This window comes from Homarus americanus, unplaced genomic scaffold, assembly GCF_018991925.1.
Source record: "Homarus americanus isolate GMGI-L3 unplaced genomic scaffold, GMGI_Hamer_2.0 scaffold32583, whole genome shotgun sequence".
Lineage (NCBI taxonomy): Eukaryota > Metazoa > Arthropoda > Malacostraca > Decapoda > Nephropidae > Homarus > Homarus americanus.
Window position 1 is genome coordinate 1,031,717 of NW_024713129.1, and position 18,246 is coordinate 1,049,962.

General features: G+C 44.5%; 1 protein-coding gene across 1 annotated transcript in view; it reads left to right on the forward strand.

Annotated features, from left to right (window-relative positions):
• The first annotated feature begins 5,084 nt into the window (after window positions 1-5,084).
• LOC121865871 (collagen alpha-1(XV) chain-like) overlaps window positions 5,085-18,246 on the forward strand; it is a 111,572-nt gene continuing 98,410 nt past the window's right edge. Inside the window, exons 1-3 of the mRNA XM_042365423.1 lie at window positions 5,085-5,166; window positions 5,622-5,756; window positions 11,528-11,703. Of these exons, the coding sequence (XP_042221357.1) occupies window positions 5,085-5,166; window positions 5,622-5,756; window positions 11,528-11,703 (393 nt within the window). The remainder of the gene's footprint in view (window positions 5,167-5,621; window positions 5,757-11,527; window positions 11,704-18,246) is intronic.

Here is an 18,246-nt window from a genome sequence, read left to right on the forward strand (position 1 = left end):
TGCTTGAAGAAGAATTCTTGCAAGTCATACTGTCTGTTCTGACTGGAGATGAAATGGCGAGAACACCTAGCCAGTCATCTTTTCAGTACAGCTATATTTGGAACTGCTAACAACGTGGTCATGTTTGAAGAAAAGGATCATTTTCTTGATTGGATGGTAGAACAAGACATTTGCCTTCATTCTTTAGTCCCTCTAGAATGACTGGAATTACTCGTTTCCTCTGTCATGGTGTGTACCAACCATTTTAGCAATATCTGGATCTACAATGTTCTTTGTATCCTAACACCAGAAGGTCAGATGACTCTTCTTAGAAAAGGAGTTGCCCATCTCCGCAACACAACAGATAATGCTTCCACAGCCTCAAAAGATTTCTGTGCACTCAGGTCTCTGCTCATGATGTCGGCTGCTGGTGAGTGGTTCCATCTTTTTGCACTGACGCAGCTTCATATCCAACAACAAGACTTCCTCACTTCAGGTCAGCCACCATCACCTACAGTGCTGCTCCAGTCAACCTCCTGCTCCTCCATCGCCTTTAATCACTGCATTGTTTTGTTCATGGAGGCGATCAATAACAATGGCAGAGCTCTCTTCCTGACTATGAACAACAAAAGTTCCTTATTAGAACTCCCTCGGTACCTCTGGATGTTGTTGCTCAAGGCACATCATGTCTCGAATTGAATTGGAAGCCATCCGGACGCAAATTAGCGTGTTGTTCGCAAAGTTGGGGGATCAGCTCTAGGAAATTCTTTTCAAAGGCCAGAGTTTGAAATTGCCTTCCCTGAATGAGCGGATCAACATGAAGATGGTGAGCTCCATGTCCAGCACAAGGTTCAGAATTGAAACTGTGAACTCTCAAACCTCCGTTGTTTACACTAGTCTTCAAAGCTCAAAAGTTGGCCTTTTAGACTCATCAGAGCAATAGTCTTGGTATGCCTCCTTCATCAGTTCGTACAAACTGCATGCTGTGACTTGATGTGCTGGATTTTGTCTTAGTTGATTTGATACAGACAGAAAAAGGCTCTGCTGTGCCAAGTGCACTCTCCCTCTTCAACAAGGGAACCGGTCCAACCACTGTCTTCTTAGTAGCGTTCCTATTGATCTCCAGTGCAGCCATCTCTGTGTGAAGTCCCCGAACATAATAACATACCTGTCTTCTCCCATACTCAGGCCAATGCCATTGGTTGTTTTTGCCAGGGCATACAGTGGCACAGTCAGCAACTTATGACTGGGATCTAACATGGGTTCAGAAAACCCACTGCTTATCACGAACCTTTTTCCATGACATGCTTGATGATTTGCCACAGAGTGTTGCCTGATCTCGAAGCAGGGGGGAAACAGAGACGTAATACTCGCCCAAATATTTGACACCTCTTCTGTGCTGCATGTTGAGCTGCCCGTGATGCAAGACTTCATCAGCCACATCCCTCTTCCTGCAGGTGTGACTGAATTGACTCAGGTGCTGGCAATGACTGAGATGCTACCAAGGGAGAAGTTGGGATTCTTCATCATATAAACTGGTCGGGCAGTGGTGAATGCCTCTAGGCTCAGGAACTTCACTTGATATCGTATCTGCATTGTTCCGTGTGAGTGGCTCACGCTCCTCACCAGCCAGTTCAGGGCTTGAGATCTTGGAAGATGGACACACTGGTCCATGGAAGGACGTTTTGGCCGTAGTCTGATGGGGTTGTGGTCAATGTTGTCCACTGTGCTGAAGTCGTGAACAATTGCTTCCTCAGATTGGTGGACACACCCTCCATCTTCCACGTACTGAGCACTTTAACTGCTTCTCCTAGCTAGAGCTGATAATTGTGAGAACTCCTGTCGCCATGAAATGCTGACCCCATTTTCATGCAGCATGTCGATGAGCTGCCTCTTTCTTGTCTTAGCAAACACAGATATGCCGACATAGATAGCAAGGTGTCATGGTCATGGAGTGTTCACCGTGGTTGTGTTCTTACCTTGTAGTTAACCAAAGCAGTTGTGTTATGGAAGCTGGCGACATAACAAGGTCAGACTTCGATGCGCCATGCTGCTGTTGGGATTTGATATCTGCACCATGTTCGATCATGCATACAAATTGAAGCAGTGATGGTGGAACAGCCTGTTCTAATGCATCCTTCATGAAATGTACTGCTGAAGTGTGACATTGCTGAAGCATGTCCCGTCATGTCATCCCAGCAGCCTTGGCCAGATGGATCGCCTCACCGTATTGCTTGCTTGTGCCAGGATTGAGCCAACATCAGCCTTCTCAAAGGCCAGTGGCATATCTCTTCATATTGATGAGCGCAGCTGGGGATGTGAAAAAGCAACTGGTCGCTTCACTCGAGTAGCATAGACATCCAGGCGATCCAACACCCAGCTGCTCAAGTCTCTGTCTGTAGAGTGTGGCCAGGTCAACCAAGTCAAAAATTTGTGGTTCAGAAAGCTGGTTAGGTATGCGTCCTTTGTTTGGATCAAGCTCTTGTGCTTCTTCTTGCTCACAGAGCATTTCGGTGTGTTCTTTCTCGGTTGTACAGGTCTGCCAGGCAGGCGGGGTGACATTTCAGTTCTAGTGCCACAACATCTCCTGCACTTAGTTTGGCAAGGAGTTTTCCATCGCTAAGGTAACTGCACAATCAATCAATCTTTTATTAAAGTTTCATTGTCATTATGTCTTATGTCATCTCCCAAGATTCTTCCTCCATAGAGAAAGCATTCTGTTGCTTTGTGGTCTCCTGACCATTCGTGGTATCTTCTACTGCTGCTGCTCTCCTCTGTAGCAACTGCAGAGTTCGCCTTTCTGAGGCTCTGTTTAACTTTGTGTTGTTGAACGGAAGTCTGCAACCTCATGATACTGTGCCTTGTTTCTCCTCAAGGTCTTCTCCATCCATCATCTTCAACCAAATCTTGCAGGGTCAAGCAGTGTAGAGCATTGATTGAATGAAATGAAGATATTCCTTGCTTAGCTCTTGTAACCGTCTCCTTTTTTGGCAGGATTTGCATGTGGAGACTTAAGATCTTCAGCTATTATCCTGTTGACAAAGACAACCTTACTTTGCCCAGTCAGTGAATGATTTGTTGGTAGATTTTGTGTCCCTGCTATTTTTTGAAATTCAGGGCCGATGGTTTATCCTTTTACCACCCTGATGAGCACTTTCTTGTATGGGATACAACTAGGCTCATGCCTTTGCTTCCCCTAGTCGATCGTTCACCAGTGTCATTGGTCCCCGCGATCTGTATACCATCAGATAACTAAAACCCTGTTATCCTTGTCGGCTCTCCCACTGGCACATCCTGTCAATTCAGGTGCGATTTGCTTAACTGATTTGGGGTTGGTTAAGCAGCATTTGGGACACTAAGCTGTTGCAGTATGACATGCTTTTCTTAGATGACACTGAACCCCATGCTGGGTTGCACAGCTTGTGATGTCATTAGTGTGCTAGTGGTGCCCGACAATCACTCCCTCACATGCAGAACCTCCAGCATGCTACCCTCACCTAGTTGGAAGAACATAAAACCAGTACATAAAACCAGTCATAAATAAAGACAAATATATATCTGAGAGTATCAGAAATAGAAAAAATATCTGAAGGCATGCTTGAAAACATGCATATCGACACTAAGATCATTTAGATTGACCAACTACATCAATTTTGTAAAAAATCATCTTTCGAAGGTTAATTTGGCAGCCATCTTGAGAAATAGCCGCCATCTTGGATTTCCAAATGGCCAATCAAACGAATTTGACAGTAGCATACCCAAGTTCATACTTGTATGAAATTTTGCACGATTTTTCCATTATCCGGCTGAAGCAGATTGACAAGCATGCCATTCATACTTGTATGAAATTTTGCACGATTTTTCCATTATCCGCTGTACTACGAGGCAACAGGCCTCCAGAAGAAACTTTAACACCAAGCGACTGGTGGATCCAGCGGTAGCACATGCCTTGAAAGAGCAGCTCAACGATGGACTGATAAACAACCCAAGAATAAACAACCAAGATCCGAGTGTCGAATGGGGTCCCGTGAAAGCTGTCATAACAAAAATCTGCATCGAGACCCTCGGTATGGTCAAAAGAAAACACAGGGATTGGGTTGATGAAAACGACCCGGAAATTGAAGTACTCATCGATAGTAAACGTGCTGCTTTCACTAACTGGCAGAACAACCCTAAGTCTCGGACCAAAGCTGATACCTTCCACAAGAAGAAAGTAGCAACAGAAAGCAAACTTCAAAAATTAATGAGCGAATGGTGGAAAATATAGGTGTGAAATGCAAAAATTTGCAAATCAACACAAGATGTCTGATTTTTTCAATTCCACTCAAACAATATATTGCCCAATTATTCATGGCATGGCCCCCCCCCCCTTTGTTCATCCGACGGAAACTATCCCAGAATCCCAATGTGGTTTTAGACCAACACTTGGCACCACTGATATGATCTTTGCTGCCCGCCAGATACAGGAAAAGTGCAGAGAACAGCGTCGTGACTTTGCATGGCTCCCATCGACCTTACTAACGTCTTCGACTCGGTCAACAGGGGAGCCCCCTGGCGGACCCTCAGCTGTTTTGGCTGCCCATCAAATTTCATTGCCATTGGCGAGGCAACTCTACAATGACATGATCTGCAGTGTCCTACTGGAACCCAGTCTGAGTTTTTCCCCATCCAAATGGGGGTAAAACAAGGATGTGAACAGCACCAACTCTCTTATCTAATTTCTCGGCTGCCTTCCTTACTCGAGCCATCGCCAATTGAGTCTGGCAGGGTGGACATCCAGTACTGGATGAAAGGACCTTTCAACATAAAACGAGTCCAAGCAGGAAGAAAAGTGTCGGCCGTCTCCATCACAGAACTTCAGTATGCAGATGACCTCACCCTCGTCACTCACACTGAACGTGACCTACAGGAAATCCTGAACACCCTCGCAGATGCGTATGCACACTTCAGCCTCGAGGTGAATGCACGTATGCCTCAGATTTTCTTTCAGTCTATCCCTGATTCAGCCACACATCCAACATCCACCCAACTCAATGGTACTACTCTCTTTAATGTTACCCAATTCCAGTACCTTGGCTCCCACCTGTCCACCAACACGGACATCGATGAAGAGGTTCAATATCGAATTAGATGTGCATCTCAATCCTTTGGCAAACTCAGTACCTGTGTCTTCAGCTGTAAAGAGCTGTAATTATCTACAAAGCTGCACATTTATCTAGCACTGGTCATCCCCACCCTGCTGTTTGGCATGGGTCACATAAAAAAGGCACCTAATGGCATTTGAAAACTTTTACCATCCTCCGAGTTCGCTGGGAAGACAAGAGAACAAATGCCAGCATTCTCGATGACGCCAACTGTAGGAGCATCAAGGCTACCATTATCCATGAACAACTAAGTTGGACTGGCCATGTTACCCGCATGGACGACAGTAGACTGCCAAAGCAGCTACTTTACTAACACCTAACGAATGGTAAACATAACACTGGCGAACAACGGAAAAGGTATAAGGATATGCTTAAGATAAACCTGAAAAATTACCAATTCGACCCCCTCACCTGGGGGTGATCACTCCACACCATAACGCTTGGAGGAGCACCACAAGAAGGTGTCAATAATTTTTCTAGTTAGCCCGACACAAACAGACAAGCGCCAGCGCCGGGAAGACGATGCCGCCGCCCATCCCGCACTAGATGTAGCCCTCCACACGTGCATCATCTCTGGACGGCAGTGCCGATCCCGTATCGGCCTCTCAAGTCACCTCACAATTCACCAACTAGGTGACAACATCCTTAATAACTCATATCATTGTATCATATTCGATTCTGAGTGACAGCGAAGTAAGTAGCCGTGTGTGTATGTGTGTGTGTGTTACTATGAAACAACAGTCACTGAATGCCGCATAGATCTGTGGCTTAACTAACTCAACACAGCCAAGGTATTATTATTATTATTATTATTATTATTATTATTATTATTATTATTATTATTAGTAGTAGTAGTAGTAGTAGTAGTACTTTTATTATTATTATTATTATTATTATTATTATTATTATTATTATTATTATTATTATTGACTATGAGGCTCCAGTCACTGAATGCCGCATAGACCTGCGGCTCAACTAATTCAACACAGCTAGGATAGCTACTTGTGTGTTAGGATACTTAATAAAATGGTATAAGGTGTGGCTATTGGGGAGGCTGGAGGCCACGTTAAAAAAAAAGTAGTAGTAGTAGTAGTAGTAGGTTTAGTAGTAGTGCTAGCCAGAACCAAAACTGCACAAATTGTGGATGCGAGAAACAACCGAATTATGTGGATTGCAGAAAGGGAGAGACAATTGTCGGAACCCACGTCGAGGAGCGGGCACAGGTGCCACGTAGATATCGTGCTGACCCAACCGCCCATTGATATCCTCAAGACAGCAGTGTCACCAACCCGAAAATATAGTTCTAATAATGCTGTTCTTTCAGAGCAGATGTCCACGAAGAGAATGAGAGAGACAGCCACCACAGGAATGGCATGTTGATGGAAAATGCAGACATATGGGTCAAAGAAAACCCACCAGAAATTATTGCTTGTGTGGTCGCCAAACCTATTTGGTCCACCCAAGTGCGCCACCAAAGAAATGAATCGGGAGATGATTCGTCATAAACTGATTAATACACTCAGGACAGCTTCTCGCCCCTTAGCTCTTCAAATACACACCCACATCTATTTTGTCAGAGGACACAAAGACTAAGCACAAAGAAAATGAGGCAGGAATGAAGAGAAGATTGGCAATGTGGCAGATTGGGGGCTCTTGATGATCTCCTATGTGAAGCAAGAAATACTGCAGGAGAGACTAAAGATTATGGGTGACGAAAGCAAAACACCGATGACGTGGGCAAGAAATTTTGGAAACAAAAATGCGCAGGGAAAAGTGTCTTTTGGCGGTAAGATCTCTCTGCCAGAGGAATCTCTCCGGTGGGGTTCTGTCGGCAAACAGAGACATTAAAACTACTGGAAAGATAAACATCCCCTGCAAGTGGCGAAGCAGGCATCAGGTTCCAGGTACACGTATGATCCCATCAAATGCTATCCTGTTCGAGAAAATAACAGGAGAGATGGTGTGAAAAAGCGCACTGAAGACTCGAGGAGGAGCCGGCCCTTCAGGTCTGATGCAAACGGTTGGAGAAATAATCTCAGCATAAACAAAGTTTGGCCCTGTAGCGGGTGATTCCCTGCACTGCCATTGCCGCCCTGCAAGAAAGCTGGCATCTCTTGCTGCCATCACCTTCATACTCTGATCTGCCTGTTGCCTCATTCCCTGGATAAGAATCCAGGCAGTAGGGCCTATAGGGTGGGGAAGTTCTGAGGCGGATCATCGGAAACGCATAATGGAGGTGGCAAAGGATGATGTCAGGGCAGCAGCAGGGGACCTGCAAGTGTGTGTTGGCCACCGCTGGCGGGGGAAGCCACCATTCATGCCATGAGATTGATATTTGAGCAGCGTAATTGTGAGGCCGTTCTCCTGGTGGATGCTTCAGGGCATTCAACATACTTAACCGCAAAGGGCCGCACTCGCACAACATCAAGATCAAGTGTCCAAGCTTTGCAAAAGTATGTTGAAAACTAGCATAGAATCCATCAGACCTCTATATAGTAAACAACAAGGCTCTAAGAGAGGCAGATACCACCATACAGTCAACCGAGGAACAACACAGGGGGACCCCTGTTGCAATGGCAATGTATGCAATAGGGCCTATCAGTGCTCCAACAAGAAATAAAAATTTAAAACAAATGAGGTCAAACAAGTGGTGTATGCTGATGACCTTATGCAGGAGCAGGAAAAGTGAGGACATCAAAAAGTGGTGGGACTTGGTAACATCATGAGGTCCACAACAGGTATGCCAACCCAAACGCCACAAGTCCCTGATTGTGAAGCCAGAACATTATGAATGGGCAATGGAGGTGTTTTGGCTGAAGTGAGGTCGTAACAACAAAGGACGGCCAAAGACATCTAGGCGCAGTAATTGGCACTCACGGACTTCAAGAGCGAGTATGGAAGGAAAGGTGAATGAGTGGGTTAGGGAAATCCAAGCTCTACACTGATTGCTAACACAGAGCCATCGCTGCTTTGCTGCATTCACCCATGGAGTCAAGTATCGCTGAACCTGATGTAAATACCATTCATGATATCGACCTCCTCCACCCTTTGGAAGAAGCTATAGTCAATTTCTATTCCCAAATTAGTGAACACCCCTCTAACCCCAGCAGAAAGATCACTTCTTGCACTTCCATCAAGACAGAAGCGATGGGACTAACTAATCCAGAGGAGATTAAGGCCACCCAACATCAAAAATTCAAAGAGTCACGGTAAGCCCTCACGACCACATAATAGCCCAGAACGCAACAGAGGAGGTGACAACAGTGAAGTAAACAAGATTCGTAGGCCATTACTTACAGAACGACAGCACTGTTACGATAGCGCAGCAACTGTTGCTGCAGGTACCAGAAAATTTGAAAAAAAGTAGCTACAGTGCAGGAGGTGGGCGCTGAACTGGTTAACTACGTTACCGATAAGGGCAAATGGTTTCAGTCTCAATAATTGAATTTACAGATGCCATTGCTCTAAGGTATGGTTGGCCAGTATTAGATGGGTTGCCCTCCCAATGCGTGTGTGGCTCTACCTATGACGTCGATCATGCCATGGTGAGCAAGAAAGGTGGCTTCATTTGCATGAGGCATGATGAAGTAAGGGATCTCACAGCAAATATGTTGAAGGAAATTTGCCAGGATGTCACGGTAGAACCGACCCTTCTTCCATTGGACTGTGAGACTTTCCAACATAGATCTCTCTGAAACACATCCAACGAAGCCCGTGTTGACGTCAGTGCTCGGAGATTCTGGGCGCTGGGACAGCTAGCCTTCTTCGACATCAGATTTTTCATCCCATGGCCGCATGTCACCGTGCACTTAGTTTCCCAGTGCGCACAGTAGGAACGAGAACGACAAGATAAGGGCATACGGGGGAGAATTCAGAACGTTGATCAAGGCAGCTTCACTCCTCTAGTGTTCACAACTCCTGGGGAATGAATTGGTAAGACGTTTTACCATTGACCAAGGAGGTGATTCCGAACAGAAGCAGCAGTCCAGAAGCTACGTTAAGGCGCCTGGATGAGATGTCGACTGTCTTTCTCTCTCCTTCGGGTCGGGGCTTTGCTTTGCCTCAGGGGAACGAAAGCTTCTGCCCCACAGCCGATAACAGCTGGAGATATTGACTATGGTGGCGAAGGTGTGGCTTTTGGGGGAGGCTGAGGCCATTTAAAAAAAAAAAGTATTACAAGTACTATTTTTCATTATCCATCTTGTATCATTTTCCATCTAAGTATATTGTTTTCTTTTCCAATTGATCATTATACTACAGACACCCAGACACCTAATCTAACAATTACGTAATAGTTAGTTGGGATTAGTTTAGGTAACGTGGGATCCAATACAATGGGTGTCTATTAGTAGTGATCCATTTGACCAAGAACCTTCACTTGTCTGGAGTGTTGAGTGAGAGAGAAGAGATCACGTGGGTGTTGGTTTGTTTATGAGGCAAAGGTACGAGGTATTGATCCTGTGTTGTTTGTTGATGTGATATTAAGGGGGGAGAGATGATGTAGTAGTCACGATAATATAGAGCAGAGAAGTGGTAGTAATTAGTGGATGTTAAAGGGAGGAAGGTGGTGCGTTAAGGGGGAAGGTGTGTTAAGGGGAGTAGGTGGTGTGTTAAGGGGAGAAGGTTTGTGTGTTAAGGGGAAGGTGGTGTGTTAAGGGGTGTTAAGGGAGAGGGTGGAGTGTAAGGGGGAGAAGGTGGTGTGTTAAGGGGAGGAAGGTGGTGTGTTAAGGGAAGAAGGGTGTGTTAAGGGGACGAAGGTGGTGTGTTAAGGGAAGAAGTTGATGTGTTAAGGGACGAAGGTGTGTTAAGGGGAGGAAGGTGGTGTGTTAAGGAGAAGGTGGTGTGTTAAGGGGAGAAGGTGGTGTGTTAAGGGAGAAGGTTTGTGTGTTAAGGGGAAGGTGGTGTGTTAAGGGTGTGTTAAGGGAGAGGGTGGAGTGTAAGGGGGAGAAGGTGGTGTGTTAAGGGGAGAATGTGGTGTGTTAAGTGGGAGAATGTGGTGTGTTAAGGGGAAGAAGGTGGTGTTAAGGAGGGGTGGTGTGTTAAGGGGAGGAAGGTGGTGTGTTAAGGGAAGAAGTTGTGTGTTAGGAGACGAAGGTGGTGTGTTAAGGGGAAGAAGGTGGTGTGTTAAGGGGAAGAAGGTGGTAAGGAAGGAGAGGTGGTGTGTTAAGGGAAGAAGTTGGTGTTAAGGAGACGAAGGTGGTGTTAAGGGGAAGAAGGTAGTGTGGGGAAGAAGGTGGTGTGTTAAGGGGAGGAAGGTGGTGTGTTAAGGGGAAGAAGTTGGTGTGTTAAGGGGACGAAGGTGGTGTGTTAAGGGGAAGAAGTTGATGTGTTAAGGGGACGAAGGTGGTGTGTTAAGGGGAGGAAGGTGGTGTGTTAAGGGGAAGAAGGTGGTGTGTTAAGGGGAAGAAGTTGATGTGTTAAGGGGAAGAAGTTGATGTGTTAAAGGGGGATATGCTGTAGTGACAAAATCGAATGATAATAAATTTACATGAAGGATACATCGGGTGTCGGAGTATCAGTACAATATCTTACATCGAGGTACAGTGTGAGTATAATCAACTCCATAAATCGGTAACACAAATTACAGACGATCACACAAAACTACACTTATCAACAAGTAAGTTGGTTCCTGCCATCTACAATGATGTAAATTTTGTAATGCGGTGTAATTTAATAATAAGATCCTCCTTCCCTAGTGTTTACTGTTTAAGGTATGTCATTAAGTCATTGGGGTTGTCCCAGTAAGTGGCCGGCAAGCAACATCCTCAACCGGGTACTGCTGAAATATTAAGACTGGAAAATTATGTATCCAGCAAACACCATACACTGGTCCAGTGAGTGATAAACACTGACACAGAGTGACATCAACTTATATCACATGATGATTAAACAACCTAACGTAAACTGGGGTGGGGGCATATTAGTATAATTTAAACTAGGTTTAGTTATGTTATATTAAGTTAAGCTATATTTGGTTAGCGTTGGGGCGGTTCTTTATAAGGTGAAATATGTTGAGGGGGATAATCTTGAGGTGATATAATACTTTCCTAAGGTTATGTTTAATGATAATTATGTAATTATTATTCTGATAAAATGTCAGATTTTGACTTTAAAGAAAATCACTAGGATTTTTTTCTTTTCTTTTTTATACAGTTTTCGACATGGAAGGGTAACGCATCAATAACTTTGTAATAGGCTTAGGTTTTTCATTCGTGCATAAAATATATAGTTATGATAAAGTTAATTACTATTGTTTTACAACTATCATATTTTGTTACACAACTTGTAATATTTGTGGAATTGTAACTCCTAAAAGAGAGGTACAGTAAGTGTGGTGCACTAACAACAAGTTGTACGAGCGTTGAGTGTTTCTTATGTGACCGAGTGTGTTTGTGTGCCAACAGACTCATTGGAGGAGGTGGACCTGCTGCAAGCCATCGCTGTGCCCTTCGCCGACTCCTCCACCCAGTATTTCGTCACGGGCTTCGACGGGTTTCCGGCTTTCGGCTTTAAAGTTGGAGCCAGCATCAAACATCCTTACCGACTCTTCATGCCAGAGAGGTTCTACAGGAGGTTCTCGGTAAGTCGCGCCACTCTGTAATGTTTCTTATGTTCTACTATGACACAAAGTTAAAATTACACCTGGACAAACAGTTTCTGTGAGGCACATCAGTGTGTAAGGGTGTTTATATCATAAATATTACACGTAGTTTATTAAATGTATTCTGTTATGCAGACTGTTAAATATACAGTACAGGCAACCAAAGCTGCATCGACCCCCACCCTTACTATTGTACTCGTAATTTTACCTGGCGGTATTTGCAAAAGTAAGGCTGTATGTAATGGTGACTATGATTGGTGGATCTCTTTTCGGCTGCATCACTGTGAGGATAATTATTAAACAATCTAAAGGTAGCAGGTTTATTATAATAAACTCTCCATAGTTATTTAAGATCATGAAAAGTTTCTAAATGTTCGTATATATGCTTAAATCTATTTTTTCATTATTTAAGCAATAAACACATTATTTCCCTGAAGTGGCACTCCAAGAACATAAGAACATAAGAAAATAAGGAGTCTGCAATAGGCCGGTTGGCCTGTGCATGGTGCTCCTGTCGAGAGTTACTACCACTCTCTAACACCCATGAATCTATCCAGCCTCCCTTTGAAACTTTCCAGCGTTCCAGCACTTACTACAAAGTTGCTAAGCTTGTTCCACTCGTCCACCACCCTATTTGTAAACCAGTTCCTTCCTATCTCCCTCCTAAACCTAAACTTATCCAAATTGAATCCGTTGTTCTGAGTCCTATCCTGCTCGGATATTATAAGAACTTTATCTATATCACCTTTATTGATTCCTTTCACCCACTTGAATACGTCTATCATATCTCCCAGCACTCTTCGTCTTTCTAGGGAATGCAAGTTTAGTTTCTTTAACCTATCCTGATATGGAAGGTTTCTAAGTCCCTGAATCATTTTCGTCATTCTTCGCTGCACCGACTCTAGTGAATTGATATCCATTCTATAATAAGGGCACCAAAACTGAACCGCATGATCGAGGTGCGGCCTGACTAGCGCAAGATATAGTTGCAATAAGACCCCTGCACTCTTATTACTTACACTTCTAGATATAAAACCCTATACTCTGTTTGCCTTATTTCGAACATTAACGCACTGTTTTCTAGGCCGAAGGTCCGGGCCACAAGTACCCCTAGGTCTCTTTCACAAGTCGACTTCACTAGGTTGATGTTGTTAAGTCTTTAAACTTATAAATGAAGTATACCCTGGATATGTATATAAACAGATGGGTAAATGTAATAGTGAAAACAAAATATTTCGACACAGAGGGAGACTGATAAACAGAAAGAGTCTAACAGACGTAGAGGGGTAAATAAAAGACTAATTTGTGAGTCAGCAGCAGCTTGGTGGGGAGGAGGCCAGCGTCCACATTCCACAACTAAACACTCGTGTCAGGACAAATTGCCTCAAGTAGCCTGGGCATGACAACCAACCCGGGAACCCAACTTATCGTGAATTAATTTTAAATGGTTCTTAACTCGGCCTGACGCCACTTACTCTAATGCCTTCATCAGAGAAGTTGAACATTTATTCGGAAAATTTTCGATCCTCTCACATGGTCTTTCCTGCTAAAGTGACTGCGATTCTTAACTCAGAATCAAGAATTGACAGTTGGTACAAAATGATTCACCTTTAAACCAACAATGATTTCAATCTAAAAAAAAACAGCAACGCTCATGGTGCATTCACTCTTTACATACAAAAATACTCTCACCTCATAAATCTGTAACCGGGTCGAAGTATTTAGGAGGGAAGCTTCGACCCTAGTCAGACGAGGCCATATATATTTTCTTAAAGTTAGCTAACGAGCAAGCCGGGCTGCTCTCATCTGTCTTCTCCGTCTACCCACGAAAAACAGCCGCTGGGGGTTACATAGAAACGTGTGCAGGTACGTACTGTACCTTTGCGCCCCATCATCTGTTGAGGCCATACACGCAAAATCAGATCCCGAACATCTTAATCATACTTAAAGAATGTTGACGCGTCAATTGGTTTCAAAGATGAAATAATTATGTATATTAACTGATATCTAATCTAGGCTTCGAGCATAAAAGATTATATCGTGCCTTAACTTATACGTTTAACCTGACCTAACCATCACTTTACAAGACATGCCTTATGCATTGGAATTACATCATGAAGTTGAGAGAATTACCTCTTCCAAACTGATTTATACTCGTATCAGCAACAAAATTTGAGTTACTTGAAAGTGCTTCGTTCCATCTAGAAAGTACCGGTAACATGAAACATTTGTCCTATACTGACAATACTCATTATAAATCATTGTTTATAAAAGATAAATGATTTCAACAGCCAAAGATTCTCAAAGTTTAAGTAATACAGTAGTCTAACGCCTATTGAGCCTCACTTCTAATGGACTCCACTCGTGATGGACCTCACTCCTAATGGATCCCACTCCTAATGAACCCCACTTTTAATGGACCCCACTTCTAATGGACCCCACTCCTAGTAGACCCCACTCATAGTGGACCCCACACATAATGGACCCCAGTCATAATGGACCCCACTCATAATGGACCCCACTCATAATGGACCCCACTCTTAATGGACCCCACTCCTAATGGACCCCACTCCTAATGGACTTCACTCTTAATGGCCCACTTAATGGACCCCACTTCTAATGGACCCTACTTTTAATGGAACTCACTTCTAATGAAACCCACTCCTAATGGACCCCAGTCCAGTGGAACCTACCCAATTCAGTTAATAAATCAGTTTGGGGCCTGTTAGGGCTGTGACTTATGAGGACTGTGGCCTATCTGATCTGCCGCCATTAACAATATTCCCTGACCAAGCCTTTGTCACAATTCCACGATAAGAGCCGGACGCATTCCACACTAAACGTTTCATGTCCCCAAAACACACAGTAAAAAAAGTTACATTACACAAAGTTCGACATTAGCCAGTTTATTTACGTTCTGCACCAACGCCCCCACACAGACAGTGTTGCAGAGCTCGTAAATATGATAATTTTTTTCTGTAGTATGATTGCAGTTCCTCTCGGAACTAGTTTGATGTGGTAGCGATACCGTGCACTGTAATGTGGTTAACTCGTATCAACGTCCACGCCTGCAAGGTCTTCCTCCCAAAAGTCGTACCACCATCTTGACCATCACAGTTGTGCCTGTTGATTGAGTTCTATTCGAAATCAACCTTTGTTTCTCTGGCGAAACTGGGAAAGGATGTATCTCAGCCGGTATGGCCTTAACTACTTGTTTCTGAGAAGTAATGAGGATGGGTACACACTTGTATTATGTTTTACGCGTCTCACAGAAATATGACCTGTCATCCTCCAGCCAGTCAGGAATCTAATCTTAGTCTTGTCTGGAGCACGACACACCATTAAGTTAAGAGCGTTGAAGTCGGTGTTGGTAGAAGGTTCCATCACGTCACCATTTTTCATTATTTTTGTGTATGGTAAAACGTTCAGAATTTTATATAAATTTAGCATTTTATAGTTTCTAAAACAAGAATCTCAGTCTTTCCTAAGCTTTTAATGAGCTAGACATCCAAGTAACGGAAAGTATCCGAGGCGTATTGTTCTTGGGAAAGCGAAGCATACCACAGAATGCTACCTTTTATGGTCACTGTTATGGTACTGTGTCGGCGACCCCTTAAGTGACGAAGACAAGGACTCGCGGTGTTTACAATTAGACAAATATTAACAGATGTCTACCAGTGTCAGTGGCCCTCAAAAGTGCCATTATTGAGTTTATGGGCACCGTGGACAAACACTTCCGTCCGTCCACAACAACAGACATGAACAGATGTCCACCAATTACTTACTCCCGACGTTCCCTGTATAATCTAATGCGTGGGAATGGTTACCTGATGGCAGTGTTATTGCACGACTAAAATTACTGAACATATTCCATGCTCGCAGCCGTAGACATGGACATCATAAATAGAAGCCCATTAGGACCATCACCTCCACTAGAAAACCAGAGAAACCTACTCCTGACAGACCGTACCAATACACTGAAGTTCCCCGAATACGGTACGACCTCCCTTCCTTACTGCTCTCCAACATTACTTCCTTAGCTCATAAATTTGACGAACTGGCAACCACTGTCCGATCAGTCGCTGCCAATGCCGTTGCCATATGTGAAGCTTGGCAAATTGTTCCTGAAACGAGCCACATTAAGGGATATCAACTCTTTCATCACCTTTGTTTATAGGGACACGGAGAGGACGTAGCCTTCTTCTGTCAAGATGAACTATGCCCGTCATGCCTGGATGTTTTAGTCCCAGCTGATGTGGAGGCATTATGGGTACGTGTGGTGCCACGTGCCCACCCGCGTCACACTGTTTCTATCATACGCCTGTGGCATACCATCCACCTCGCTCACCCACCAGAGACACTCTTATCAATCACCTCATTACCACTTAAAACCACCTCAGAGTTAGGTACCCATGTGCCAACCTCTCTGCTAGAATTAAACAAAATTGACACCACTGATATCCAGGACCAGCTGCTACTATCACAAGTTGTGAACTTGCACACACACGGTCAAAATACCCTTGACCTTATCTTAACTGACTTAACGGACCAGTACCAACCACCTCAACCAATGCCTCCTATCGGGTGTAGCACACACCAATCAGTGTTCTGGTCTCCAGCTGCCACCACCAGCCAAGTGCAGAGACCCTACATCAAGACCTACAGGCTGATTACTGACTCTGCAGTGCGTCTCTTCGGGCAGTGGATAGTTCACCATCCCTGGACTGAAATACTTAGTGGATGACGACACCAAATGGATAAATTACACCAACAACACCACAGGAGCTCACCACTACTTCTTCCCGAGAGGTCCGTCAGATCACACCCAGCTGACTTACCCTGGATCACACCTCAGATCAAAGACTTATGCAACAGAGTGACAGCGCCTTTTACATATCTCAGTGACCACAACCGCTACAGGTTCCTTCACAACCAAGTCATCCGTGAAATATGCACTGCAAAGAAGTCCCACTTCGCAGCCAAGTTGCAACACCTGAAGCAGACCAACAGCAGTCAGTGGTATGGTAGGCTTAAAGAACTCAGTGAACTACACAATAAGACACACCCTCCTTCCTTAGCCATCTCACTAGGGATGCAGCTAAGCAATCAAACAACCATTTTGCAGCTATATGCCAGACACCCCGGCTTGATATAAACCAGTCTCCCTGCTACCTACCAGCCCCTTGCCCACTGACTTAGTAGAAGAATTTGAACTGCAAAACGTCTGGACAAACTTGTTAAAGCGCTCCACCACCCCATTGACTTACCAATGAAATCCTACAAGGAGTTCTCCTGAACTAGCTAAACCCCTCTGCTCCATCATCAATGTTTTCCTCAACCAAGCAAGATGCCCAGCTGACTGGAAGACCTCATATGTGTCACCAGTGCCTAAGTCAACCAACCCACAAGCCTTAAATGAGCTACGACTCATTGCCATCATCCCAATAGTCCGCTTAATTTGGGAAAGTTTCGTGTTTCACTGGGCTTATGCTGATATTGCAGGCGCCATAGATCCTCAGCAATTTGGCAATATGAAAACTTCTTCCACCACTCACTGTCTTGTCAGCTTTCTCGACTACATATACCGCTATCAGGAAAATCGAAAGACGTCTGTGGCTGTCGCCTTCATTGACATCACCAAAGCATTTGACCTAGTCGACCACAATTTAATAATCAACAAAGCTATCGACCTCGGGTTTCGAAGAAGTCTTATACCATGGCTTGCAGACTTCCTTAGTGACCGACGCTAAGCCGAACACTTCCGAGAGGCTGTCTCCACTTTCCCGTCACTCACCTGCAAAGTCCCCCAAGGCACAAGATGGGACCGCTATGCTTCCTTATGCTTCTCAATGATGCCCTAAGAGAAACCTCGCTCAAAATATGTTGACGACTCCACCATTGGGATCACTGTCAACATCTCGGCTCCTGACTACACCGTCCTCCAGGATTTATTGAACAGTCTCCAAAATTGGGCCACCAACAACAACGTCACCATCAACCATCCCAAGACCATGGTTATGCACATCATTCTCTCCTCCAACCATGTCCCACCTCCCTCCATTACTTTGGGCCTCAACACACCCCAGGTTGTCGACTCCACTAAGCTTTTTGGCGTCACTATAGATCACAAACTAAATTAGAAAACACACGTCAGTGCAGTTGTAAAATGTTCCAGATTCTGGATCCACTTCCCGCAGACTCAATTCCCTTGGAGTTCCTGCCCCGAGCTCCTCAGTGTTTACTCAACATTAATACTCCTGCTCCCCTATGCCTCCCCTGTCCGGTCTTCCTCCCTAAATGCCACACAACTTACTGTAAACACCTAGAAAAAGTGCAACAGAGGGCAAGCATGATTATTCTTTCCTCTTCCTACTCCACATATCAAGACGGGCTCAACACACTGACCATCAACAGGACCTATCTGCAAATTTGGTGAGAAGCTTCTGCACCATCCTCGACACCGGCTCCTACTACCCCCGGAGATCCCTCGACTGCAAATTGCTGTTTTACACCACAACCCCA